Raw genomic sequence first — 27,572 nt, 5'->3', positions numbered from 1 at the left:
TACAAGGCTGTCCTGAGAAGTATACACTAGGGGGTCTGTTGGGGCCACTCACGGATCAAATAGGAGGGCAGTCCAAGAGGCAGGGGGCAGAAAGGAGTTAACATAGCAGGCTGGAGACTGCGTCCTTAGAAAGCTCTGCTTGCAAGGCTGGCCTTGGGCTGGTGCCTGAGAACCTGGCTGGTAAACAGTTGCCTAGGTCCTAAATGATAGGAGGGGCTATCTGTGCCTAGATTGTATTGTGCCTAGATTGTACCAATAATGAGTTTATGTTAAACACCTTATTTCCTTCTGGGAGCCTGGAATTTGGTACATGCTAGGCAGAGGGCACCTCTGTGACTAGCCCCTGCTCAACACTTAGGGCCCTGAGTCTCTCTTGAGCTTCCATGGTAAACAGCACTTTGTAGGTGTCATCACAGCTCCTGGCTGCAGGAACAGAGCACTTCCTGCACGACTCTGCTGAGAGAAAAACTCTTGGAAGCTTTGGCCCGGCCTCCTCCGATCTTTGTCCCATGCACCTTTTCCCTTTGCTGATTTGCTTTTCTTCCCCCTTTGCTGTAACAAATATTAATTGTGGGTCCCACTCTATGCTGTGTCCTGCAAGTGCTTTTAGCGACTTGAGGAAACTTGGACACATCTGAACGCAGGCTCCAAGGCCAAAGGGCCACTGTCTGTCAGGATTTAGAGCCAGGGTATGGGCTCAGGTGCCCCGGACTGGGAGATGATGTCATAATTTATGAAATGTCAGGTGTTAAAGGGCATTGTGCGCTATTATGCACTCCCTAAATGTGAATAATAACGGCCAGGCTGCCAGAGCAGACTCTTGAAGAGCTTTTGAAATCTGGCTGGGGAAAAAATGACACAATCTTTTTTCAAAATAAAATCCATCTTTTAGCACTAGCTCTAGTGTTGAGGTTATAAATTATTGAAGGCTGTGGATGCAGGTAGAGAGAAGGGTAAATCCTTTGGGCTTAAGCGGTTTTCCTCTTTTTGCTACCAGGTGAGGCTGCATGCAGAGTGAGAGATGCCTGGAGGCGCCTCACTTCTAATTGCTGTCTAACTTCTGACTTAGCCCATTTGGTTCCTATTTGAAGCACTGTCTTCTGTACTTTCACAGCCCACTTCACACCCATGAGGGCTCTTCTCTCCTCCCTCTTGCATCTTACAAGCAGCTGGAACTGCAAACAATTTCCCTTTGTTTATACCATGCTTTGAACCTGGTTTGTTCCATACACTTATTTCCTTTTTGGAGGCACATTCAGGAAAGCAATTTGTTTTGTAGTTAAGGTACTACACAAACTAAGTACAGCAAACTCATTTAGGAGCCAGGCTGCTGAGCGATGGCAGAAAGAAAATCCCTCTTTAGTGTTTGGGACGGAAAGGGTTTGGCTATTTATTTGAAGGAGAGTTTGTTCCAGAAGAAGGATCCTTCTCACAGAGCAAACTGGGAGAAAGTGGCCTGAAGAAAATCAGGCTGACTGGAGCCTTTTCACACTTGGTCCTGGTACCTAGGGAATCGTCTCTGGCAGTTAGAGCCAGGCTGATCAGCTGCCAGAGAGAGTTATAAACAGCTGTGCATGGGTGTGGAGTCAGACAGACCTGGGGTTGAATCCCATCTCCACCATGCGCCAGCTGCATGATCTCAAGAGCACTTCCAAACAAGAATGAGGGCGATATCTACCTCAAAGCTTGTCACAAATGTTAAACAAGATATGAAAACACTTTGCAAATCATGAAGTGCAATGCATTTAACAACAGCATACACTTATATAGTACTTCCTGTGTGCCAGACACGATGCTAAGTGCTTTAACTTTCTTACTTCATTTAATCCTTACAACCACACTGTGAGAGAGATACCAGAATTATCCCCATTTTACAGGTGAGAAGACCGAGGCATGGAGAGATGAAGAGACCTGCCTTGTTTAACACAAGGTAACACAGCTAATAAGTGGAAGTGCTAGGATTCCAACCCAGGCAGCCTGGCTCCAGAGTATGTGCTTGTAAGTTGGAGTCACCAAGTGTGTGTTTGCAGTGACTAGTCTGATACATCAACACCTTTTTAACCTGAAAAAGAACTGGCAGTCATTCACTCAAGTAGTTCTATATTCCTGTCTCCATCAGGTAATACGATTAGGGGTAAGAGCTCTGGATTTGCATAGCCCTGGGTTAGCTATCAGCTTTGTGACTGGCTAGCTGGCAAGTTACTTATGTTTTTGAGGACTCAATTTCATCAAGCTCTAAAATGGGAATAACAACCCCTATTTTTCTTCTTCAGCTTTCAAGTTCAGGGGTACACGTGCCAGATGTGCAGGTTTGTTACATAAATAAACGTGTGTCATGGTTAGCTATTCTTCCTGATGCTCTCCCTCCCCATCGCACCAACCTCCGACAGACCCCAGTATGTGTTCTTCCCCGCAAAGTGTCCATGTGTTCTCATCATTCAGCTCCCACTTATAAGTGAGAACATGCAGTGTCTGATTTTCCGTTTCTGCAGTCTGCTCAGAATAACGGCTTCCGGCTCCATCCATGTCCCCACAAAGGACATGATCTCATTCCTTTTTATGGCTGCATAATATTCCATGGTGTATATGTACCACATTTTCTTTATCCAGTCTAACATTGGTGGACATTTAGGTTGATTCCATGTTTTTGCTATTGTAAATAGTGCTGCAATGAACATAAGTGTGCATTTATCTCTATAATAGAGTGATTTATATTCCTTTGGGTATATACCCAGTAATTAGATTGCTGGGTCAAATGGTATTTCTGCCTCTAGATCTTTGAGGAGTTGCCACACTGTCTTCTAAAATGGTTCAACTAATTTACACTCCCACCAACAGTGTAAAAGCATTCCTTTTTCTCTGTAAACCTGCCAGCATCTGTTGTTTTTTGACTTCTTAGTAACAGCCACTCTGACTGGTGAGAGATGATATCTCATTACGGTTTTGATTTGCATTTCTCTGATGATCAGTGATGGTGAGCTTTCTTTCATATGTTTGTTGGCCACATGTATGTCTTCTTTTGAGAAGTGTCTGTTCATGTCCTTTGCCCACTTTTAAATGGGGAACAACCCTTGTTTTATAGGCTGATTATGGTAATGAAATGAAGTAATATATGCACACTATCTGGTTCACTGTAACTGTATAATAGTGAGCATTGCTCCTGTAATTATTGACAGGTAGAGTTTATGAGTAAAAAGAAATAGAGAAAGGAGCAGGGCGGATGTGGCGAGGGAGGGAGGGAGGGAAGGAAAGAGGGGGGGAGGGAGGGAGGAATAAGCAGTTAACAGCAGCATCCATCACAGCTTATACACCCTTTCAGAGTCCCCTGGGGCCGCCATCTGCTGGCGCCTCAGCCAATGGCAGCACTTCAGCTGCCACTGTGGCCAGTTGGTCGATTGAATTCTGCTGCCTAGCACCCATTAACTGCTTGTCTTGCCTTCCTCCCACAGACTACTCTGGAGACATGACTGCTAAGTACAGCCTGCCTGAGAGCCTTCTCAGGAAGCATTCCTGCTTAGAGACCAGGTATGTCTCCTTGTAGCTTGTTGTGAGGCACTGGCCAGCATGGTAACCCATCACTTCTCTTTGCTTCTCATCTTTCTTTGTCTTGTGTTCCTGAGTTTACTTCTCCTAAATAAAGCATCAGCTTTTAATCTTTGCCTCAGCTCTGCTTTCTAGGAAACCCAGACTAAATCAGGTTTATTAAGACAAGAAGATAGTAATTATATATGCAAACAAACTCTTTATAAACAAAATCTGATAACCAGTTGGGCACCCTCTAAAGGATCCTTAAAGTCAAAATTTGGCAGAGGCGGGACTTGAGGTTCTTGACAAGTTCATGGTTAGTTAGTTATCCAGGGCAAATGCATTATGAATGTAGGTTCCAGCCAGACCTGCAGCTTTATTTATTTAAGCTGTTAGTAATTCAAAGCTAAAGGCAATTGCAGTCTTCTCAAGAACAAGATCACTCCAGATGTCATGTCTGTTCTTACCTGAATCAGAGAAGGCATCTGTCACCTTTAACTTCTCCCTGCTTAAAATTTCCCTGCAGTACCTGTCACCTTCAGGACAAAGGCAATTCCTTTGAGCCAGCAATTCAGAACCATCCCCTGCCATGACAGAGCCCAGCTCTCCTCTCTGTCCTCATCTTGTCTTAATCTCACAGGCTTCAGCCATAATATATCTTTGCTATTTCCTAAACAGTCCCCACCAGCCAGGAGACAGACCCACGCTCTCTGACTGCTAGTCCAATGCCTCTTTGCCTCATTACTGCTGCTTCCCACCATCAGAGGAAGCCGGGCTTGTCACTTTGGGGAGAGTTTTGGGAAGGTCTGGTCATCTCTAAGGGCTCTTCCTGAAAGAGGTATTTTGTGGGGTATGGGTAATTGCTGCCTCCTGGGCTTCATGTATCAAACCCATATGAACACCTGGAGCCCCTCTTCATCCTTTGCTCCCTATGCTCCCTTCCAGACTGAAGTCAAAGGAAAGCAACCCATTACTATATGGTGCTCTGTCCATCTGCCTGGGTTGATTAGTGTGAAATTAAAGTTGTGGTAAGGATCTATGGGTTGGCAGAAGCCCAGATTTCTCTTGACATGCTAGTTTCATGTTGTGCCCATTGTTATCTGCTCTGGGTTCCTCTCCAGTTGCCTTTGTGCTCAGTGGAGAGATCCAGGTGGGTCCACGAACCCAGCTTATGCCTCATCCAGCCCCTGTATCTTCCTAACTCAGCTCTCCCTGTTTGGGGATGCTTTTCCTGCTGTCCTCACAGCCCATAGCTACTCTACGGCTTATTAATCATCCCAATGACCATTTACATAAGAGGGAGAGGGGAGAGGAGAGATGTACAGGTTCTACAAATTAGGGATTCCAGCTTTGTCATTGTACAAGCTGTGTGACCTTGATTAAGTCTCTGATCCTGGAGTCAATCTTCTTTCAGCTGAATCATGAGCCCCTGCCCGGATATTTAGTCATTCTCAGAAAGGGGACCCTAGAAATACTAGGCCAACAGTTTTTGACCAAGACTATTACATCAAAAATCATGGAATTTTTGAGCTAAGGGGTCCTTGGAGGAAGGGAATTAACATTCACAAGGTCCAGCCATATTCCAGGTACCATCTTTTTTTTTTTTTTTTTTTTTAGTTTTATTTTTTTTGAGACAGGGTCTTGTTCTGTTGCCCAGGCTAGAGGTCAGTGGTGCAATCATAGCTCACTGCAGCCTCGATCACCCAGGCCCCATCTCAGTCTTCTGAGTATCTGGGACTTCAGATGCACACAATCATCCTTGGCTACTTTTTGTTGTTGTTATTTTGAGTTCGAGTTATCCTCCCACCTTGGCCTCCCAACGTGCTGAGATTACAGGCATGAGTCAGGGTGCCTGGTCCCCAGTTACCATCTTTTAAGCTTGTTTTTTGAAAATCTATAATAATAAATATATTTTACATGACAGTCGAGTACATGTATTGTATGTATAATTGACTGGCCAGGCACAGTGGCTCACGCCTGTGACACCAGCACTTTGGGAGGCCGAGGTGGGTGGATCATCTGAGGTCAGGAATTCGAGACCAGCCTGGCCAATCTGGTGAACTCTTGTCTCTACTAAACAAAAAATTAGCCAGGTGTGGTGGCAGACACCTGTAATCCCAGCTACTTGGGAGGCTGAGGCAGGAGGACTGCTTGAACCCAGGATGCAGAGATTGCAGTGAGCCAAGATTGCACCACTGCAGTCCAGCCCGGAAAACAAGAGCAAAACTCCATCTCAAAACAAACAAACAAACAAACAAAAAAACCAAAGTGGAACTGGAATAAAAATTTTATAAAATAATACTTATCTTACTATATGCCCTACACTTTATTCTGCTTCTCTCTATTCTATTTATTATATTATTATTATTATTAATTTATTTATTTTGAGATGCAGTCTTACTCTGTTGTCTAGGCTGGGGTGCAGTGGCATGATCTTGGCTCACAGCAACTTCTGCCTCCCAGGTTCAAGTGATCCTCCCACCTCAGCTTCCTGAGTAGCTGGGACTACAGGCATGCACCACCACACCCAGCTATTTTTTGTATTTTATTTTTAGTAGAGTCGGGGTTTTACCATGCTGGCCAGGCTGGTCTTGAACTCCTGACTGCAAGTGATCCACCCGTCTCGGCCTCCCAAAGTGCTGGGATTACAGGCGTGAGCCACAGAGCCCAGCCTATTTATTATTATTTTAAATGGTGCTGAGCTATAACATTTATTTCGTGACTGGTTGACCCAAAGTTTCGAAAACACTGTCCTGCTCTTTCACATGCATGATCACCTTCCATCCTTATTACAACCTTAGGAGGTAGACATTCATTCATTCCCAGGTTGCAGATGAAGAAACTGAGTTTGTCCATTTCTTCACCTCAGTGAGATTTAGTAATTTGCACAAAATCGCCCAATTCCTAAGTAGCTGAGTTGGGATTCCAAGTTTAACTCCAAAGCCTATCCTCCTTCCAAGTTATTTCCCTGTCTGAGATTCCACTGACCTTTTTTGGCTGATGGGGAAACTACGATAATGCTCAGAGAGAAGTGACTAGGTCAAAGTCACACTAGGACTGGTGACAAAGCCTAAAATTGAAACCAAATTCATCCCTAGACCCCACACATCTGGCACTGGAACAAGGCTCCCATAGGCCGGAAGCTTCTTTGCCAATGTTGGTTATTCTCTTTCTTCCCTGAAGTCATCCTGGGTCAGATGAAGTTCAAGCAGCCTTAGGAACCACTCTCCTTGGACAAAGCTGAGCTTACTGACAGGGAAAAATGCTTCTGAAATATCTTTCGTCAGGAAGTTTGTCATCATGCACATCGTTGCCTCCACTGGAATTGAAAGTTGTGTTGTCTCAAATTAAAAACAAAACTCTCAATTGCTGCACCTCTCTGCACACTCAGCGGGTCTTAACTGAGTTTCAGGAATGCAATCTGTCTTAATTTAGCATGGCTCTGAGTCTTCATTTTCCTCCCTTTCCCTTTCAGAAGCAAGGTGCTGTTGTGTTAGTATGTGCTGCCACCAGGGAGAGTCATAGAGCTTGCCAGCGGGAAGTGGTTATAGGGTGCAGTTAATCTGGGCCAGGACTTCTTAAAGGGACTCCTAAGAACAACAAAACTAGTAGCCATCAGGTGTTGGCTCCCAGATCACAGGCAATTCCAGCCAATGTTGTGCTATGCAGAGGAGGCCCCGGGTCAGACTTCACTAAGGCAGCTTGAGGCAACCAAGCAGAAGGTAGGACTAAAATTATGGCTTAAAGGGAAACTGAGATTGTATGAAAAAAGGATGGTTCCCCAGAGTCTTATGTGGAAGATAAGGCAAGGCTGGGTGAGGGAGTCAGGCAGTAAGGTCAGAAACCAAGATGATCGGCAGCAGGATGGAGCGTGGTGGGAGGAGTGGGCAAGGGATGTGGCTCATCACCAAAGCCGTGGACTGAGAACAAGAAAGCACCGGGTGTGGCATGGATGGGACAGGCCGCGCCTAAAGGACCCTGAACTGGGCCAAGGTAGCAGTGAGGCTGGGAGAGGGATTAGGGGCGAGGCCCCCTTCCTTACGGTACTGGCAAGCCATTTTGGTCACAGAATTTAACAGTACTGAAGTCATCCTCAATGCTAACAAGATGGTGGGGAGGAGCAGGGAAGAGAAAGTTCTATCCACTTCCACAGGTATAGGTACTACCCTCACTGCCGCACCTCAGTGAACTACATTCCTTGCCCATTCCTCATCTATGGCTCACTCTGACCTGAGCACCTGTTGTCTCTCTCCTGTATGACTGCAATAGCTGCCTACTTCAGCCTTTGCCTGTTAGTCTACTCTCAACACAGCTTCTAGAATGATCCTGCTCAAGTATTAGTCAGACCTCATCACTTCTCCATTAAGAACTCTCCGTGGCTCCCCTGCACTGGCCTGCACACACCCCTATCCCCTCCCCTCTTTGTCCTCCTCTACCATCTAGCCACTCTGGCTTCCTTGCTGCTTTTCAAACTAGCCACACACAAGCTCCTGCCTCAAGGCCTTAGCACCTGCCTTCCCTCTGCCAAGACTGCTTTTCTTCCAGATATCTTCGCAGCCTGCTTTCTCACCTATTGCAAGGCTTTGTTCAAATGTCACCTTCTCTGTGAAGCTTTCTCTGGCCACCATTTTACAACTGCACCTCCCTTCCCCACTGCCCAGACACACCCTGGGACTCACTGTCCCCCTTTCCATAACAACTATTATAGAGAAACATTCTATGTTATTTATTTTTTACCTTGTTCATCATCAATTTTCCCACTAGAATGTAATCTCCATGAGAGGGGGTGGTTTTGTCTGCTTTGATCATTGCTGGAACCCCAGTATCTAAAACAGTGCCTGGTACATAGTAGGTACTCAACAAATAGTTGTGGAACGACAGACAATCCAACTATCTTGCAAACCTTACCTCCCAGTACACTCTGCCCCAGTATTCCCAGGTGCATTCTGCTTATGTTCTAGCCTCATGTGACACACCTTCTACTGGTTTACCCCCAAGTTTTGCCCACAAAGAACGCCCCCTCTTAACCCTCTTTGCCTGTTACAGTCCTTTCCAGCCCTCAAAACCTAGGGGCCAGCACTTCTTCCATAAAGCTCTCTCAGATACCTTCTGATGGGATATTTCTCTTAACCCTCTAAAACATGTACTTCAAATGTCATTTCTCTAGCATGTCATAATTTCAGAGGGCCCAGTATGATCTCTGGGTCCTGATCATTTCTAATAGGTTATGGGTTCCCTTTCTTTTCTGGAAGTTTCTAATATTGACAAAGAAGTTTATATTGTGGATATAGCTAGAATCAACTCCTAGACCTCATATATTTTTTGGGTTGAGCTAACATAAACATGTCTCTATAAAACAAAAAAGGCTGTAGAACATGGTGGTCAAGAAGGATAATGGGCTGGATGTGGTGGCTCACACCTGTAATCCCAGCACTTTGGGGGGCTGAGGCGGGCAGATCACGAGATCAGGAGATCGAGACTATCCTGGCTAACACAGTGAAACCCCGTCTCTACTAAAAATACAAAAAAACTAGCTGGGCGTGGTGGCAGGTGCCTGTAGTCCCAGCTACTTGGGAGGCTGAGGCAGGAGAATGGCGTGAACCCAGGAGGCAGAGCTTGCAGTGAGCCGAGATCGCACCACTGCACTCCAGCCTGGGCAACAGAGTGAGACTCTGTCTCAAAAAAAAAGAAAGAAAAAAGAAAGAAAAAAAAGAAGGATAATGGACACTGCAGTGGGATGGATCAGGATCAGGATTCACACCCTGGCTCTGACATTCACTAGCTGTGCACCCTTCAATGAGATACCTAACTGCTCCAAATCTCTGTGTCCTTGGTTAGAAAATGAGGGAAGGTTAAGAGCTGGTGGGCTTGTTGTCTCCAAGGTTCTTTCTAGCTCACAGATTCTGAGAGGCTCAGAGGCTCTGGCTCTACCAGGCTCTCCTCAATCCTCTTGGGAGCCTGGGGGCTTCCAGCATGCACAAGGTTTACGTGGATAGCTCTGTCTGGTAGGACACTCTAATTCCCTGAAAGCATGGAGCCCGTCTGCATTCCAGAGAGGGCTGTGCACTGGCTTCCAAAGCAGTAGAGTAATCAAATGTGGGGCCCAATTCCTGCCCTAGAGGATGGGATCTAACTTCCCATCCTAGAAGATGGTGTCCCATTGTACAATGGGTTGGGTTGCTGCACTACTTTGACCACTCTGGGATGTAACAATAGATATTCTTATATATTTTTAAAACCAAGTCTCATGGGTATGGGGCCAAGGAGAGCAGAGGATAAATGGAGTTAATTGGTAATGAGTTCCTTTCTCACTGTGCTTTGGAGATGCTCACCTAATCTACTGACTCTGAATGAGCAATTTGGCTGCCTAATTAGGTTAACCAATCATTTCCCTTTTGACACCAGGCTGCTTGATAATTTGGGGCGGGGTAACTGTGATTCTGCTTCATTGTTTCCTTTCAAAATAGATTTCTTAATTTGCCTCTGGGATTAAATCACGAGTACATTCTTACTGTTCCCCAGACCCACCATGCTTCTGCATGCCTCCAAGCCTTGGCTCATGCAGTTGTCTCTATTGGGAATGCCTCTCTCAGATCCCTCAGACTCAGTGAAATCCTACTAGGCTTTCAAGCCCCATGCATAACATGAGTGGAATGAAGGAATGAGCCTTTGCACCCTCAGGGCAAAATGAACTGCTCCTCTATTGTCATCATCCAGCTCTTTAAAAAATTAATATTAACAACCCCCGTGAATTAAGGCCCAACACAGACCAGACGCTTCACAAATGCTGTAGTACAGGCTCACAGCAACACTTCGAGGAAGGAAGATGGCATGCTGTGTTTGCATTTTTTGTATTATGTGAAAAATGCATAACAGTTGATCTTTTTAATCATTTTGAGGACTAGAGTTCAGTGGCATTAGTGTAGTCACATGGTTGTGCATCCATTACTTTTATGTATCTCTGAACTTTCTCATTATCCCAAACTGAAAATGTGTACCCATTAAACAGTAACTCCCCAACAGCCTCTTCTTAGTCCCTGGTAACCACTGACATGCTCTTTTTAAAATGACAAAACTGTGGCTCCAAGAGGTGAAATGACTTGCCCAAGATCTCAGAGCTGGGTGGGACTGGTACAACCAGGACTTGAGGCCAGGCCTCCTTACTGGACTCTGAAACTAGCATTCTTTCTCCACTCTGCAACACTGCCTGCTGCACCTCTGTTAAAGAGCTGCAAGGTGGTCGTAGCCCTGCCTCCCTCACTGGCCATCTAGAGTCCGCATCCTTGCATAATGCTGCACACTGAAGCTCAGCATAGCTGTGGGACGAATTACAGAATGAATTCACAAAGGACAGTGTCAGCTTGACCCAGTGCTTGGGAGTGAAGCTCGAATTGCAACCTCTGCTTTATAAAAAACATCTATTGCATACCGGCTGTGTTCCTGACACGCCAGCTTTTCACTGCCCCCCAAGCCTGTTGGCCCCTCACGGCAGGAGAGGAGAGGCCTGAGGGCTGGCTCTGCCTGAAGGCCCTGAGTAGGAAGATTTGTGTTTACATTACCCAGTCAATTCTGTATTTATTTTAGATATTAAGCAGTGACATAAAAGCTGCTGACATTAACCTTCAGGGGCAGAAATTGTCTTTAATGGACCCCATAAAAGTTATTATTGATGGCAGCTGCATGCAGCATCACTGTGACCTCAGCAAAAGCCTCCACCGCTATCAATACTGTTGACAATTACTATTGACTAATGCAAGGCCTGGTGTGGAGGCAGAGTAAATGTTCTTGTGGCTGGAGGTTGCTGGGGTTATGCTTCACATTTCACATTTATCTGGTAAGGATCTCTGAGAACTTGGTTGCACATTTTTGGTGGCCTCAATTGACAGCTGAGGACGCCTGCAGTCTCAAATGGAGGCAGGCAAAGGGCTCAGACTATAGAGATGGCTCAGGCCATCAAAGAGACCAGACTTCAAATCTAAGCTCTGCCAACTTGCTGACTCGCTGGCTGTTGTGTCTCGGTTTGGAGCCTCAAGTTTCCCATTCGGCAAATGGGAATGCCACTGAGTTGCCAGGGGCATTAAAGGCAATTGCACATGTGCAGTGGTAAGCACATAGCATGAGGTTGCTGGCTTTGCTCTAACCCTGAGAAGTGACCACACTGTGATGTGTTGACTGATAGGTCCAGTGGAGCTGAGCCCTGTTCTGATGGTGAGACCTGAGTTCCCATCACAAGAAAAGGAGAGCACTGGCTGGGGCCAGGGGTTTGATGAGGTCAGGCGGAACTACAAAAGATGGGAGAGGGGGAAGGTAAAAGAAAAGGGAGAGAGAGGGTGAAAGGAAACAAGACTTTTGTAGTAAAGCCTGGCTCCAGCTCAACTAGATATGTGGCCCTGTGCACAGCCTTTAATCTCTCTGTGCCTCAGTTTCCTCAGCTATAAGTTGGGGAGATAATAGTGTAAGAGGAATGTGAACCTAATCAGTGAATAAAAGGGAGTCATTCCCATGATTGCTGTCATTATTTAGATCTGAGTACTGCATAACAAAGCTGTTAACGTAACTTCCCAACCAGGAGCAAGTAGACAGCGTTTGGGCACCTATGGGGAATCTAGGTTCAGGGAGTCCAGGCTTGGAAGGGATGTGGGAAACAGAAGCCCTTCATTAGACTCATCTGCCTACCTCCTCTGCCCACCCGTCTACCCTGAGTACAGCGAGGCTTTGAGTTCTGTGGCCAGTGTGGAAATGTATGATCCTAAAGAGATGACGACATGGCCAGGGGAGCAGGCAGCCATTTCTCCGTCCCATTATCAAAGGCTGAAACTCTTCAGGCTTAGTGAGTATGTCATTAGCACCCAACAGAGGCTTAATTCAGCTGTATCAGCTCTCAGGGAATATACAATAATGTGGGCAGTGTGCACCTCTTTCTCTCATGACTTTATGGAAAATGATCATTTGTCACCATGGCAAGAAGGCTTCAAAAGAAAAAATAACCCAAGTGTCTTGCTACAGAGGGAATTCACTATAACTAGGGCTATAAGAGTAAAGATTTTAGAGTCATATAGGCTTGAGTTCCAATCTCATTTTGCTAGTTGTGTGTCCTATGCAGGTTTCTTAACTTCTCTGGGCTGCGGTTTCCTTACTTTGTGCAACAATGGGGATAATAAAACCTTCTTCAAAGGGTTGTAGGGGGAGTAAATGAGATAATACAGCTAAAGCAGTTAGCACTGTGCTTCGGTTCAGGTAATTGGCAGCAACTTTATTTTTTTTTAGACGCAGTCTAGCTCTGTTGCCCAGGCTGGAGTGCAATGGTGCAATCTTGGCTCACGGCAACCTCTGCCTCTGGGGTTCCAGTGATTCTCCTGCCTTAACCTCCTGAGCAGCTGGGATTACAGGTGTGCATCACCATGCTTGGCTAATTTTCGCATTTTTAGTAGAGATGGGGTTTTGCCATGTTGCCCAGACTGGTCTTGGACTCTTGGCCTCAAGCAATCCATCCACCCCAGCCTCTGAAAGTGCTGGGATTACAGGGTTGAACCACCACGCCCGACCACACAACTATTAAGTATTAATGCTGTTATTATTATCATTTTCCTCTCGCATACCTTCATCTTGTGCATGCACTTAGAATCCAAGAATTCTGCATCTAGAAGTGAAATGGGCCATGGGTTAAGAAAAACAACCTAGGCCATGAATTAAGAAAAACAACACCAGGTGGCCATGGGTAATTGAGAAAAACACCCAATGTTTCCAGAATTCAAACAGAAAAACAATTCCAGGAAAACCCCCCCATGCGTACAAGCCCCAGCCAATCAGAGCGAGACGCCTTGCTCAGGCCATGGCAAGCCCCAATCATCTCGCGCCCTAAAGCTTTGTTTGAATTTCGCGCCTTGTTTGAATTTGTGGTGTTTTGCCTTTATAAGCAGCTTGTAACCAACGCTCGGGGTCCCTTGGCCATCTTTGTGCACGGGGGACCCTAGTGCGCTAGAAATAAAAGTGTCTCTCTGCTGTGATTTCGGTGTCCAGTGGTCCCTCGCGGCGACCCCTGCCCAGAGCGGGACTCTTTCGGGGGTTCCAACAGAAGGGCCTACAGGTCATTTAGCTCAGCTAGACCCAAAAATTGTTTATTAGAATACTGGTCCCACCAGATGCTCTGAGAATAAAAGAGTTCTGTGGTCAAATCGATTTGGGGAATGCTGCATACATCCCCCCTTGGTAATTTATCCATTAGCATGCACATTAACATCTTAAAAACTCTAAGAAGTCCTGGAGTAAAGAAACTGGTTTAAGTTTGTTTGATTCAGTGTTTCCTACATTATTTGACCACAGAACAGCCCCCTACCCCATCTAAGAACTAACATTCTCAGATCAAGGAATGCTAATTTCATTTAAACTATTTATTTTATAGATGAGGAAACTGAGGTCCCAAGAAAGGATGCAATTTACCCAATGCCACACCCTAGACCAGTAACAGAACTGAGGCTCCCTTCCTGCTGTGGTGTGGTGGCACATACCCTATTCTGTTTGTGCCAGGCCCAGCACTGCCCTTCAGTTTAATGTTCAAGTTCAGTGCGTGGTGGGGTGGGGAGAGGCAGGGCTGCTGGCTGGCTATGGCCTTGGTAAGGTGGGTGAGGGAGTGTGGGTGGTTTCCCACCAGAGAGAGGGAAACTCCTCTGGTACTGAGGTCATTAGCCCCTTCACAGGGCTGACTGGGGACCAAGGGAGAGTGACACTGCCAAGCCAGTACCCAGTACCCAAGCCATTGCCACCCTCCCACGTAGACAAGTATGCAGGCTCCCTAGACGAACACGTGAGTCCTCTGGGAGGGATGGCAGGATGCACCTTTGGAACTCTGCTGCACGGGACTCTGGACCCTAAGGGGATACATTTCCCCACCTGACCCTGACTGTGCGAGGTCTTCTGCCCATCCCCAAACTGGGGATCAATCTTGGTTTTACATCACTCAGCTGGAGCCTCCTCTTCAGAGACTAACTCCTCTAAACCTCATCTCTGACCCGTTCCCTGCCCTGATCCAGGGGAATCTGGGGCAGGAATCACGAGGATCTACATTTGAAGCTAGAAGCCAGCAGGGGGCACTGGGCTAGATGCTTCCTATTCTATTAATAATTCAGACTGCCCTCCCCTACCCCTTTGCCGGCTCTGGTGTGGAAGCACCAGCGAACCTCCTCCTCACTGGGCTTCCCAGAAACAGCCCTCCAGGTGCTGGGGCCGTTCCTGGGCTCTGCCACTCTTTCCTTTGCTGCCAGGCCTCAGCAGGACCCACCTCGGTGCTGACCTGGCTCAGCAAAGCTGCTCAGGGGCTGGTAAGGCATGAAATACACAGAAGGGGAGATTCCCCCTGGGAGCTAGTCTCCACGCAGGACCACGTTAGACTCAGAGCCCCTCAGAATTCTGCCAACAAGGTCCCAAGGGAGAAAGAGGAAAATGCTGAAATTGGGCCCCCTTTCCTCCATGACGAAAAGGAGGCGTGTGAACCAGGTGTCATCTTTTTCTCCCACAGCCTCTCTCAGGCCTTGAGAAGGAGCCTCAGGGAGGAGAGTGGAACAAGGAGTGTGCAGCTGGCACTTCCTGGGAGCAGGGGACGCTGCAGCAAAGCCTCAAGTTTTAATTGTTAAAGTTTATTTTTTTTGGTCTTTTCACTTTCTTTTTATTTTTAACAGACAGATGATAATTATATATATCTACAGGGCACAATATGATATTTTTATACAAAAATATATTGTGGAAAGATTAACTAAAGTTTATTAACATATTCCTCATCTCACATACTTATTTTTTTGTGGTGAGAATATTTACAAATCTACTCTTTTAGCAACTCTAAAATATATAATGCATTATTATTAACTATAGTCACCATGCTGTGCAATAGATTTCAAAAACTTATTTCTCCTAACTGAAACTCTGTACCCTTTGACAACATCTCCCGTAAACCTCAAGTTTTAAGTTATCCCCAAATGACACTTTTTGTTTGGAAGTCATCCTCTGAACAACATAAGATGCTGATGTGGGACAGTGTTCCTGGAGGTTGCCCAGGACTGCTGAGCACCTGGAGCTAGAGATGGAACGAGTAGGATTCAGGCAGGACCAGGCCTTGCTGATTTGATAGAAGACAAACTATGGGGAATCTGTTACCACTGCCCCATGCCCTTTCTTCTCCCCTGCACACAGGTACCTTATAAGCAATGACCTAGAGCCTTATGCGCCTCCCTAATCTGGAAGGAAAGAGCAGCGACCCAGTCTCTGCCATGTCACTCATGGGTGGGCATTTCACATGACTCAGCAAGAGATTCTGACTTTTGATCCCTGAGAGTAAAGCAATTTTTCACCAACTTCACCAGAGCCCCAGGCAATGGAGCAGGAAATCAATAAATAAAACCCCAGCTCCACCACCCAGGCACCCGGCACAGACCAAACCAGCCACTTACCAGTCTCAGTGTTTTCGTGCTCGGTGTCAGTGAGCGTGAGGTTGGAGTTGGCCCGGCTGGACAGGCAGGAGCTGCGCCCTGACCGTGTGCTCCGGCCCCACAGCCGCACAGGGTGCTCAGGGGACAGCACCGTGTCAGCCTCCATGTCGGCATCAGAGCTGGCCCCCATGGAGTAGCCGCAGTGGGGGAGGCCAATGTCTGTCCGGTACAGGGTCCCGTGAGGGGACGTTACTTCTCCCAGCCCCAGCTCCCGCAGGGTGAAGTTGCCACCTGGGAGGAAACACAGGTGAGCTTTGTCAGGGCACTGAGAAGAGGTCTGCCTCTGCCTCTGCCTGAAGCCTAGCCTTCCTACCCCAGGACTCACTGTCGTTCTTTGAACTTGCTGTGGCATTCTATGCCCATGCCTTTGCTCAAGTGATTGCCTCTGCCTGGAGGGCTTTTTCTGCCCCCTCTTCACCAGCCTGAACCCTCCATTTCCTTTAAACCTCAACTCAAATTGCTCTTGCTCTGTGAAGTCTACCCCAATACCAACACCTGTGCAGAATTCACTGTCACTTTTTCCAGGCTCCTTCCGGAGTCCTTGGGCCTGGTCGTACCGCACAGTAGAGTTGTTTCAGGGTCTACCCTCTGCTGAAGGTGACCTCAACAAGGGCAGGCACCATGTTTTGCTTATGCTTATTCTTAAATCTCTGTTCCTAGAACAAAATACAGTACTCAGAAGGGGCTCAATAAATGCTTGTTAAAATGAATCGAGGGCTTCAGGTCTCCTTTTCCAGGGAGGATTGTCAGCAAGTCCTGAGCAGGGCAGAAGCCCAGTCAATGAGATCTAAATGGCTCCCTTGGGGCCAGAAGTTCCTTTCTGGCCAGGTCAAGAAAGCCTGAAGCTTGAGAGTGAAGAAGATGGGGATTGGCAGAAAAAGGTCAGCCTCGTACCAGGAAAAAGGCTCTGGCTGCTGCTTCCTCACCCCAAGTGGGTCTGTGATGGGGAACTGGCAGAGACAGGTCTCTTGAGGGCTTGGGCAGGCCTGGCAATGCCTAGGACAGAGGCTGGGGAGGATGTGGGTGAGAGAAGGTCACCTAGGATTAGTACTTGAGTGACAAATAGAATGCTGACTTTATGGAAAACTAACCTCCCTGTCACTCCTGCATGTGAATTCAATGTCTATTCAGGGACAGCTTCTCCCATATTTCTAGTATTTCCAGGAATGTGTTGCAGGGAAAAGGAAGAGGGAGTATACAAAGGCAGTAAGGGTCAGATCCCACTTACAGTGATGATCTGGAGAACTGGGCTTATAATCAGGCAGAATCCACGTTTAAACCAAGTCATGCTGGCCCTGGGCCTGTACTGAGATACAGCAGTGAATAGGATACAGTGCCCAACTTTACAGAACTCTCTGGCGGGTAGGGGAGACACAACCAAACACATGATTAAGTGTGCACGTTCAAAGTGTGGAGATCCACAGAGAGTGTTCTGGGAGTGCAGGGGCAGAAGGTGGGAGATTGGGGTGAGGAGCTCAGAGGAGAGGTTTGCAATGAGAGTGAATGTGGATAATGACAAGTTAGAAGGCAGAAGAGGTGGATGGCCAAGCTTTAAAGGCCTCCTTGGCCAGGACTGAATAGGACAAGCCTGCAAAGGAAAGCAAGAAGGAACTACCGGAGAGGTAGAAGGGGAGCCAGCAGAGATGCTGTCTCACTCTTACAGATAACCCTGTGCTCCCCCGGTGTGTGCTAGTTATCTGGATCCAACACCTATCACACCTGCGGCAGAGTAGGTGCCCTGTAAAAGTTAGGTAACCCCACACACGTACACACCCGCGCGCACACACACCCACGTGCACACACACGTGCGCAGACACACGCACACACATGCACATACGCATGCACACGCACACACTCTGGCAGTACTTTGGACAACAGATAAGGGGACAAGAAAGCTGGGAGGAGAGACCAGCTGGGGTGCTGCTGAAATGCAAGCTGCTGTGCTAGGCTGTGGTGGTGGGTGGAGGTGTGCCTCAGGCCTCCCACTCAGCCGGCTCAGGCTGGGACGGCCTTGATGCCAGGTTACAGTCATGAAGTACTTCCACACAGCTTGGTAAATAACTTGTGCCAAGCCACCTCAGTGCCTCCTTCATACCCAGTGCCTCTCAGCCTCTGCTCTGGCTGCTCCAGCCCCTTCCCAATACCCCCAGTCTCCTCATGATCCAGTTACTAAACAAAGGGTTAATGTCAGTGGACCAAGCATAAAAGAAGCCTGTGGGCTCTGCCCAGTGGCCAGGCAGACATTCTGATTGGTTAGAGGCTGGGCCAACCAGATGTTAGCCATTTTGCATACCACTCCTCTGTGCCCTACTCCAATCTGCCCTCCTATTTTGCTCACCTAAGAAAAAGAAAAGGCTAAATTAGAGCCTAAATTCCTCAGTCTGCTTCCCGCTCTCCCTGCACATCACACTCCCTGGCCGCTCTCTGATCTACACTCCTCTCTCCTGTCCTGTTCTCGCCCCCTGCCGCCATCCACAGTTCTATCTGTTCTCTGCTGGGCTGGCCCTCTCAAAGAGAAGCCACTCACATGTTATGAAGAATGACTCTTACATTAAGTGAAAAATCAAATTTATTTGCAACAAAGAGCCTGGGCTGCATTGATTTCCATATGGCTTGTCCTGCATACCCTTTTAAGCAGCCAGACTCAGCATCAATACCAGTGAGCTAAGACATCTCTGGACCGGAGATATGCAAGGTAAGGGCTCACTCTAAGGGTTCCACGATCCTGTTGAGCCAGTCAGCTCCTCTGATGTGTGAGTTTGGAAGATTTACTTCATCCAACTTAAGAAGTCCTCATGGTTTACTTGCTTTATGTCCTTTTTGGCCTCTTTCCTGAGGCTCAGGGCACGAGTTGACATCCCATCTCACTCAACATCTAGCTGTGCAAGCTTGGGCTGGTGATCACCTGAGCTTCAATGTTCTTGTCTTTAAAATGGGATGATAATCTATGACCTGCTAACCTCAATGGATTTTTGAGGATCCAGGGTGATAATTTGAAGGAGAGTATTTTGTAAACTGCTACGCACATGCCTGCCTATGAGATGAGACTGCTTATTTATTATTTACAAAGATAAGGAGCTACCACTTCCCTGAGCCTCATGTGCTAGGTCCAAGCCAGTCAGGGCTGAGCTCTGTCACTTACAGACAGGACAGAGCAAGAGGAAAGCTTTCAGAGACCATTTTGTCTCTTCCCTTCAGTGAGATCCAGAGATGACAATTAATAGCAGGCAACATTTCTGAAGCATCCATTCTGTGCCAGGTACTGGTGTCAAGTGTTTTATTTACAGTTCTCATCAATCTTCACCACCTATTAGGCACTGTTTATCCCTTTGCACAGGTGAAGTAGCTGAGAATAGTAAAAATGGCACAGCCACAATTCAAAGGTCTGTTTGATGCCAGAGTTGGAGCCTTAACCATAAGCTGGGAGAGGGACTGCTCATTTTTCAAGCCTCACAGGCAGCCCTGCTAACAGGTCAGCTTTCACATGGATACAGGCCTGTGGGAGAGAATAGAAATGAAGAGGTCATAGGTGTGCTCTGTGTGTGTGTGTGTGTGGCCAGCTCCTCTTATCTCCGTGATCTTGGGCAAATGATTCACCCTGGGGTTGTTGTAAGAATTAAATAACATTGTCAAAATGCGTATAAATTACATAGCACAGTGCTCAGCTGACCCTGTCTGTGAAGAGGGAGAAGGGCAGAGCAAAATCAGGATGGGCTGCACAAATTGTCAGGTATTGGTCATGACCCAACAGGCATCAAAGAGGGCTCAAGCATCTGCAGGCAGAAAAACAGGAATCACCGAGGCACTATGGTAGGAAAGAAATATCACAACAGGTATGGAAACCTGAGCAGTTCAGCAGGGCTGGCTCATGAGTGGTGGAGTGTGGAGAGTCAGGGAACAAAAAATGTATAGAGAAACAGGAACAGATTTGGGGAAAGCGGTCTATGTTAGGGGGAGCTCAGTTGAAGGGCAACAGGGAGTCACCCCAAGCTTCATCTGGCTGCAGTACAGAGAATGGCTCGAGGCAGGCAGCTCTGGGTGAAGGGGGGTGATTGTGGTTAATCCTCCAAGAAAAATGATAATAGCTTGCACTGGGAAGTGTCAGAGGGAATGGCTAAGAAGAATGGATTTGAATACTGGGGCAGGATGGATATGCTTTGGGGACTACTGTAAGCAGAAAGTACAGGAGAGGGAGCCAGGCACCAGGATCTTCTACAAATTACTAAGTTTTCATGTCTAACTATCTCAGGAAGGTCTTCCTCTCAAGGTCACACAGGGCTTGACACAAAGAAACTGCTAAATATGTTTGTTGAATGAATAGCAAAACTAGGAACTAACATTTATTCAGCACTTACTTGCTATTATGCTTACCACTGAAAGGCCATCTCATTAAGTCCTCGCGACAATTCAATGCTGTAGAGAGGCTTCTCACGCCCATCTAACAGTTGAGGACTGAGGTTTAGAGGGAAACCTAACTCAGCTCTAGGCAGGTAGACAAACACTGGAGCCCAGCTCCTAACCACCTCACTATGCCAGGGAAGTGAGTAAGGGAGAAAATAAATGAACTAAGAATGAACTACAGGGCAGGCTTTTACCAGGTCCAAGTGCCCAAATGGCAGAGACTTGCTGTTGATATGGCACCCCAACTGGTGTTCCAGCTCAACTGTGCCACGCCTACCTGCCCCAGGCCCACCTGCGCCACGCCCACCCGAGCCCATGCCTACCTGAGCCACCATCCCCTGCGCCCAGGCCCCGCCCCCTCGGCCCCGCCCTCACCTGTGCGGCAGAATTCCTCGGCCTCCTGCGGCACCATATCCTTGACGCGGCTGCCGTAGGCTAGGCGGGCGTCCTGGTCGTAGGCCTTCAGGGTCTCGCTGGAGCTGTAGGATTTCTGCGGGGTTTTGCCCTCCTCGCTGTCCGCGGACGAGCTGGTGTAGCGGCGCTCGGCGTCGCGGCGCCGGGTCAGCGAGCGGTAAGGCTTCCTCTCCTTCACGTCCATGGCCTCTGGCCTGCGCTCTTCCACATCCACAAATAGGGTCCTCGCCGCACTCAGGGCCGAGTGGTCTAAAGCCAGGGAAACCGAAGATAGGGCGTGAGAGGCAGAGAACATTCCCGGGTTCATCGTGATCCTGGATTAACCCTTGCAGCAGTGTGGACAGAGAACCCCAGGCAGCAAAGGTGAGGGTACCGCTCCACCGCTACGCAGCCGGTAAGTGACTCGCACCCAGGGCCTCTAATTACAAATGCTGTCCCTTTCTGCTACTTAGCCTATTCACCTTGAAGAGGCCTCCTCCAGGGATGGGCACCAAGGAAGCTGACAGCAAAGGCCAGAGGGCACTGGCAGTTAGTAATATCCCTAGATAGGAACCAAGCCTGTTTGATTCCCATCACATCCCACGTGGAACAGGGCCTGACCCAGCTCTAGCCCAGGGCTCCTTAAAAATCTGTGAGATGGATGATTGCATGCAAGCACTGGGGTAAGCACTTTGCATATATTATCTTAGTAAATCTTCATACCTTCCGAGATATTATTACTCTCTCCAACCTTTTTTGGAAACGAGCCAAGGTATAAACAACCAACCCACACTTACCACCACCAGATGATTATATAATTATCTGCTTTTTGCTCATCTCCTTCTGCTAGCCTGTAAGCTGTATGAGAGCAGAAACTTTACCTGTGCTGCTCACTCCTGGTCTCTAGCACCTTGAGCAAGAACTGGTACACAGTAGGCGCCTAATAAAGATGTGTTTCATTAACCAGCTAAGCATCCCCATCTGACAGATGAGAAAACTGAGATACAGAACCCCCTTCAAGGTCACTTAGGTGTCAAGTAACAAAGCCAGGTTTGGAACTCAGATCTGTTTGACTCTAAAGCCTGCATTTTTCCTATTCCATTCTGCCTTCCTGAGATGTCTCCCTCCTACTCTTAGTACACAAAAGTGCCCTTCCAGTTACTCAGAGAATGTCCCTCACCTCTAGACTTGCCCAACTCATCAGTGCCGCCATCAGCACTGGGCAGCCGAGTGTCTGCCCCATGCATCTGGGTGTTGTTAGGGGGTCTGACTGGTGGGAATCTCCTAATAACCCTTTATCCTCTTTTCCCCATCTTGACCCTTCTGCCCTACACTGACACCACTGGATTTTTGACTTGTGATAGCACCCTCTTTCTCCCTCCAAATGTCTTCTTTTAGCTCTGGGGTAGCAAACACAACCATACAGGGCCAGGAGCTCAATACAGAAGGAAGGAAAGCAGAATATCCTCCACAGAGACATAGGGCATCACTTAGTTTTTATGAAACACAACCCGCTCAGTTCCAGCTTTCCATTGCTCCATCTTTCAGAGCAGCATGGGTACACAAGGCATTCCCCTGCTTCATTGTCCGATTAGAGAAACAGCAGAGCAAGAGCTGTGATAAATGCTGCCAACATCAGACCTCAGCATCCAGGGTGGGGCCTTGACAGCTGGGAGGGTGGGTCTGTCTAAGTGCCTGCCTGTGCTGCAAAGTGGGAGTATGGGTGGGAATGTCTGGGGGGTAGTGGTGTCTTGTGAATTTTTAAGACAAGCTGGAAATTTGGAGTTAGATATAAAATGTATGACTTTAAGATGTTGAGCCATTATTATTATTATTTAATTTTAATACTTTGCAGGCCAAACAAAACAGACTGCTGAGTCGAATTTGCTCTGAGGCTTGCAGTTTCCAAATTCTGCCTTTGATCATGGACATCAGAGACAGCTCTTTGGCCCGTTTTTCAAAGAGCACAAACATTTGTGATTTTATTGGTGCCTCATAATAACTGTGAAGTAGAGATTACAGTTATTTTCATCCCTATTTTATAGATGAAGCTATAGTGACCCAGGGCCATATAGTCTCCTGCCTAAGGCCACATGGTGAGTTAGTTGCAAAGCTGGCACTAACTAGACTGCAATGCCTCGGGATTATACCTAGATCCAATTAGGATGAATAGGTGAACTATTTTGGTTCCCAATTCTCAAAATATCCCTGGAAATTAATGCTGGGGCAAGGGGTGCAACCGAAGACACAGAGAAATCAAATTATGTTACTGAGGCTCAAACCCAGAGCTCTGAGCTCTGCCATCCTGATGCTCAGTCTCCCAATAGCTGGCAAGATGATAGTCCTCTGAGTGTCTGAGAAGCAGGACCACAAGGAAGATCAGTGATAGTACCTTCTACTCCAGGGTTTTTAAAACTTTCTTGACTGCAGTCCATAATTAGAAAAACATATTATGGCCAAGCATGGGGTGGCTCACATCTGTCATCCCAGCACTTTAGGAAGCCAAGGTGGAAGGATCACTACAGGCCAGGAGTTCGAGACCAGCCTGGACACAGCAAGACCCTGTCTCTACAAACAAACAAACAAACAAAACTTTAGCCAGGCATGGTGGCACATGCCTGTAGTCTCAGCTACTCAGGAGACTGAAACGGGAGGATAGCTTGGGCCCAGTAGGTCAAGGCTATGGTGAGCTGTGATGGTACCACTGTACTCCCTGCTGGGCAAGAGTGAGACCCTGTCTCAAAAAAAAAAATTTATAACATCTTACATAGTGACCCACTACACACATTGATGTATGTGAATGTGTGTGTTTATATGTATAAAAGAGAAACAAAAGATTCACAAAAGTTATTGCGTGATGAGAAATATGCATAAAAGAGAAACAAAAGATTCACAAGTTATTGCATGATGAGAAATGCACTCTGATATGTTCTATCTCATTCTCCTTCATTTTTTATAAAATGACTGATTATAACTCTAAATTGATATCATGACCCAATACTGGCTTTCAACCCAAAGCACTGTTCTGGTGTAATTTGAATGAGGATTTATGGCAACTGCTGCCTCTGCCTGTTTACTTCTAACCCCTGAGTGACAATAATGATGATGATAATAATAAGCATAAGTACTCCATAATGTTAGCCATCATTAATATGATTCACTAATAACTCATATTAATAACTCATAATATTAATAATGGTTTTAACATTATAGCTAATAGACTCTTAGTAGCTAATATTATTGCTTACTTTTACTATGATTATATATAACATCTTTAATCCTCACACCAACCCTGTGATATAAGTATTATGATTTTCTGCAGACTGCAGATGAGAAACTGTGAGGTTAAGTATGCTGCCCAAGGTTACATGGCCCTCGCATATAAAGAGGAGAAAGAATTGTGATCCTGAGGTTGAACTCAGCAAGTGGGTATAACTGCTGTACGGCCTGTGCCAGGGAAATTTTCGAGGCCCAGGTCATGCTATTGTCCTGCTTATGCCCTCTAGCAGCCTTGCTGAGCCTTTGGGGTCAATTCTAGTTTCCTGGTCAAAATGAAGGCTCTTGTCATTCTCTCTCACCTCGCTTCCATCTTGCCGAGCCACTTGCACTTTCCAGGATGTGAATTCTGTGGCCTCTCTGACTGTGTGTATGATGCTTCATCACTGCACGTGCAGCCCACTAGCTGATCTTGTTTCACGTCTGCCTCTTCCCTTGACTAGAGTTCCTGGAGGGTAGGCAGGCTTGGTATCTGGTGCTCACAAAATGCTCGTTAAGTGCATGCATGAATGAAACTACTTGGCAGCTACTTCATGTCTTCTTATTAAGCCTAAATAACATAAAATATTAGTAGTTCACTACCAATTAAGTAAAGTATCAAGTAAATCTAAAGCTGAATTAGAGGCATTGCTTTAATCTAAGGCTGAATTAGAGGCATTGTATTCTCTTTTTAAATTTCAAAGGCAGCCTGGGCTTGAAGCATGCATCCCCCACTGACCAGGTGAATGACCTTGGGCAAGTTATTTAACCGCTCTGTGCTTCCGCTTTCTCATCTGTAAAACCCCTTAGGGTTGTTTTGAGGATTAAATGAGTTAATATGTGCCCCTAGCATATACAGTCCCCGGTACACAATGAGTGCTCAATAGATGTTAGCTATTATTATCATCAGAAAAAACAAACACATTTTCTTTTTAAAAAGCATAATGTAGAAAGCTACGGGGAGGTGTCAGTTATAACTGGGGAAGGAGCATCCCCTCAGAAGCATATGTTAATAAGGCTGAGAAACATTTTAGGCTGTTAAATTGGTGGATGACTATTTCTTTTCATCAGTGTGTGCCTGTTGACTGAAGACACTGGCATCAAGGCAAAGGCTCAGTAACCACAAATTATTAAGAACATACACACCTAACGCACAGCTTCCCTGTCACAAAGCTGAGGCAGGGAGAATATTTGCCTGGTTCTCATTTCCTTTACATTTTCTTTTCACATTTTAGGCTTAATATAGTAATTCAGCAAGTATTTACTGCTTTTGAACAGGTGAGAGGTCAGGTATGGTTCACACTCAAATTGGCATTTAACAGCGGGAAAGAAGAGGTTGAGGTGAAAGAGGAGTGACAGTGGAGAAATGCTCCCTTTGGAGCAAGGGACTTCAGTGCAGTGACCTGGAGCTCCCCAGCAGGACAGAAGGAATGCTGGGGAAGGGGCCCACCTCAGACCCTGCAACCCCCAGCCACAGGCTCAGGACAGAAGCACATGGCACATATCCATGCCTAAACGTGTTTGCTCCCTCCTTACCCGCCAACCTCTGGGTTCCCCATAAAACCCATAAGCGTGACATCCAAAGCTTCTGGAGATCTGACTTTCCTCGTCTCTCTCTGCTTCCTCTCACTGCCACAGAGCAACCTGTCTCCCGCAGACTCACACGCTCCATTTCAGTCCTGCAGAGCTACCTGCCATTTGCCAGACATCCCATACTCTTTAACGTTGCTGAGCCTCTATAAGTGGTGTTGGGTGGGCTCACCTAACGGCGGCACCTAGAGGAGATAGGGGCAGGGTCGTGTTACGTGAGAGGCCAGAATGTGTCTTCGCTGCCCCCTCTAGCTCTCTAGTCCTCTGCCCATGCCTTCTCCCACAGGTAGCCCCTCCTCCAGTCCTCCGCTTCACACTGGGCTCTGCTAACATCTTCCCCTGCCCTCATCTGTGCAGACCCAGGGGTGTGCCAGTTTCTTGCTGTTGCTAGAGCCCAGGTGTCTCACCATCAGGGCTGGCTCTCTGAGCCTGCTGCACCTCCATCTCTTCATTAAAGTGTGTTCCTCTAAGCCATCTAGAGTGAACTCTGTTTCCTGTTAGGATCCTGACCAGTGATACAGCTTCACCCCTTACTTTCTTTGGCTTTCAGCAATCATCATCATCATCGAACTAATAATAACACCAGCCACCACTTACTCAGGGTTTGCCATAGGCCAGGCGCCAGTCAAGTGCTTGAGATGTTTTCATTTAGTTCTCACCATTTCTGCCTCTGTGAATTGGTCCCATTTTACTGATGAAGAGCCCGGGGCTTAGAGAAGTAAGATAACTGGCTTGTAGTCACACAGAAAGAGACTCAAGAGCTGGATGTGTCCAACTCCAAACCTTCTTTCCAGAACCCTCTACCCTGACAGTGACAGAATGAGCTCCAGGTTAGGAGTAAGGCCTGTCCTGGCCACCTCCTAGCTGTGTGGCCCTGGGCACAAGACGTTTTAACTTATTCCAAGAGGCTGAGTTTGTTAGATGTTTTGTAAACTGTATGTACTAAATTGATATAAGGGATTGGATAGTCATTACTGTCAATGCCATCATCATTATTGTGCTGTTATTTCTAAACAATAAATTATGTAACTACTTTAAACATAGACCAAATTAGGTAGGTGAGAATGTTTTGGGAAGCTCAGGTAGCAAATACATACCTCAGGACCAAACTAGCATCTCAGTCATTGCAGGCCTCAGGCTAAACAAAGAGGCTCCAATCAAGACAAAGAGCATGTGGCCCCCAGGTGAGCACATTGCCACTGACCCCATCTGTGAGACATGCAAGACCCTGGCGGGACTCGGCCGACCAGCCTGCTCCAGAGATGGTGCAGTGTTCTGAAACTCTTCTCCAAGCAAAACCTGAGCACCACAAAGGTGCCTTAGAGAACAGTTCACTGTCACAAACTGTTGCAGACCAGTCTAGTGCTAGGCACTGGAGGTTCCAGAGATGAGCAGGTCACAAGCCCTCCAGTGACAGCTCACCATCTCTCTGGGGTGTCAGCCCTAGGGACCATCACCATCAGTGACAAATTCTTTGATAAAGTATAAACTGCAGTTTTATAAGCTTGTTCTTATGCTGACGTGGGTCTTGGTTTTGGTGTGTCTGTGGAGAAGGAGAGTGGGCCCAGACGAGAGGAGGGAAGAAGACATATGTATCGAGCACAGTGCTTTTCACATACCCCCATGAAAGCCATAATTATTTCTCATTTTTGAGACCAGGCTAAAAGATCCAGTTATTTGATCAAGTTCACACAACCAGTAAAGGACAGGGCTGAGACCTGAACCCAGACCTTCTGACTCTAAAATCCATGTTTGGGTGGTTGTATGAGTTTGTTTTCATGCTATTGATAAAGACATACCCGAGACTGGGTAATTTATATAGGAAAAGGGATTGAATGGACTTACAGTTCCACGTGGCTGGGGAGGCCTCACAATCATGGCAGAAGGTGAAAGGCACATCTCACATGGGGGCAGACAGGAGAAGAGAGA

General features: G+C 46.9%; 1 protein-coding gene across 1 annotated transcript in view; it reads right to left on the bottom strand.

Moving 5' to 3' along the window:
- TENM4 (teneurin transmembrane protein 4) overlaps positions 1 to 27,572 on the bottom strand; it is a 787,916-nt gene that overhangs the window by 392,523 nt on the left and 367,821 nt on the right. Inside the window, exons 5-6 of the mRNA XM_011938905.1 lie at positions 20,781 to 21,068; positions 15,966 to 16,235 (exon numbers count right to left, since the gene is read on the bottom strand). Coding sequence (XP_011794295.1) covers positions 15,966 to 16,235; positions 20,781 to 21,003 — 493 coding nt within the window. The 5' untranslated portion in view covers positions 21,004 to 21,068. The remainder of the gene's footprint in view (positions 1 to 15,965; positions 16,236 to 20,780; positions 21,069 to 27,572) is intronic.

Source organism: Colobus angolensis, unplaced genomic scaffold (assembly GCF_000951035.1).
Source record: "Colobus angolensis palliatus isolate OR3802 unplaced genomic scaffold, Cang.pa_1.0 Scaffold179, whole genome shotgun sequence".
In the NCBI taxonomy this organism is placed as follows: domain Eukaryota; kingdom Metazoa; phylum Chordata; class Mammalia; order Primates; family Cercopithecidae; genus Colobus; species Colobus angolensis.
This window is presented reverse-complemented; position numbering and strand designations above follow the sequence as displayed.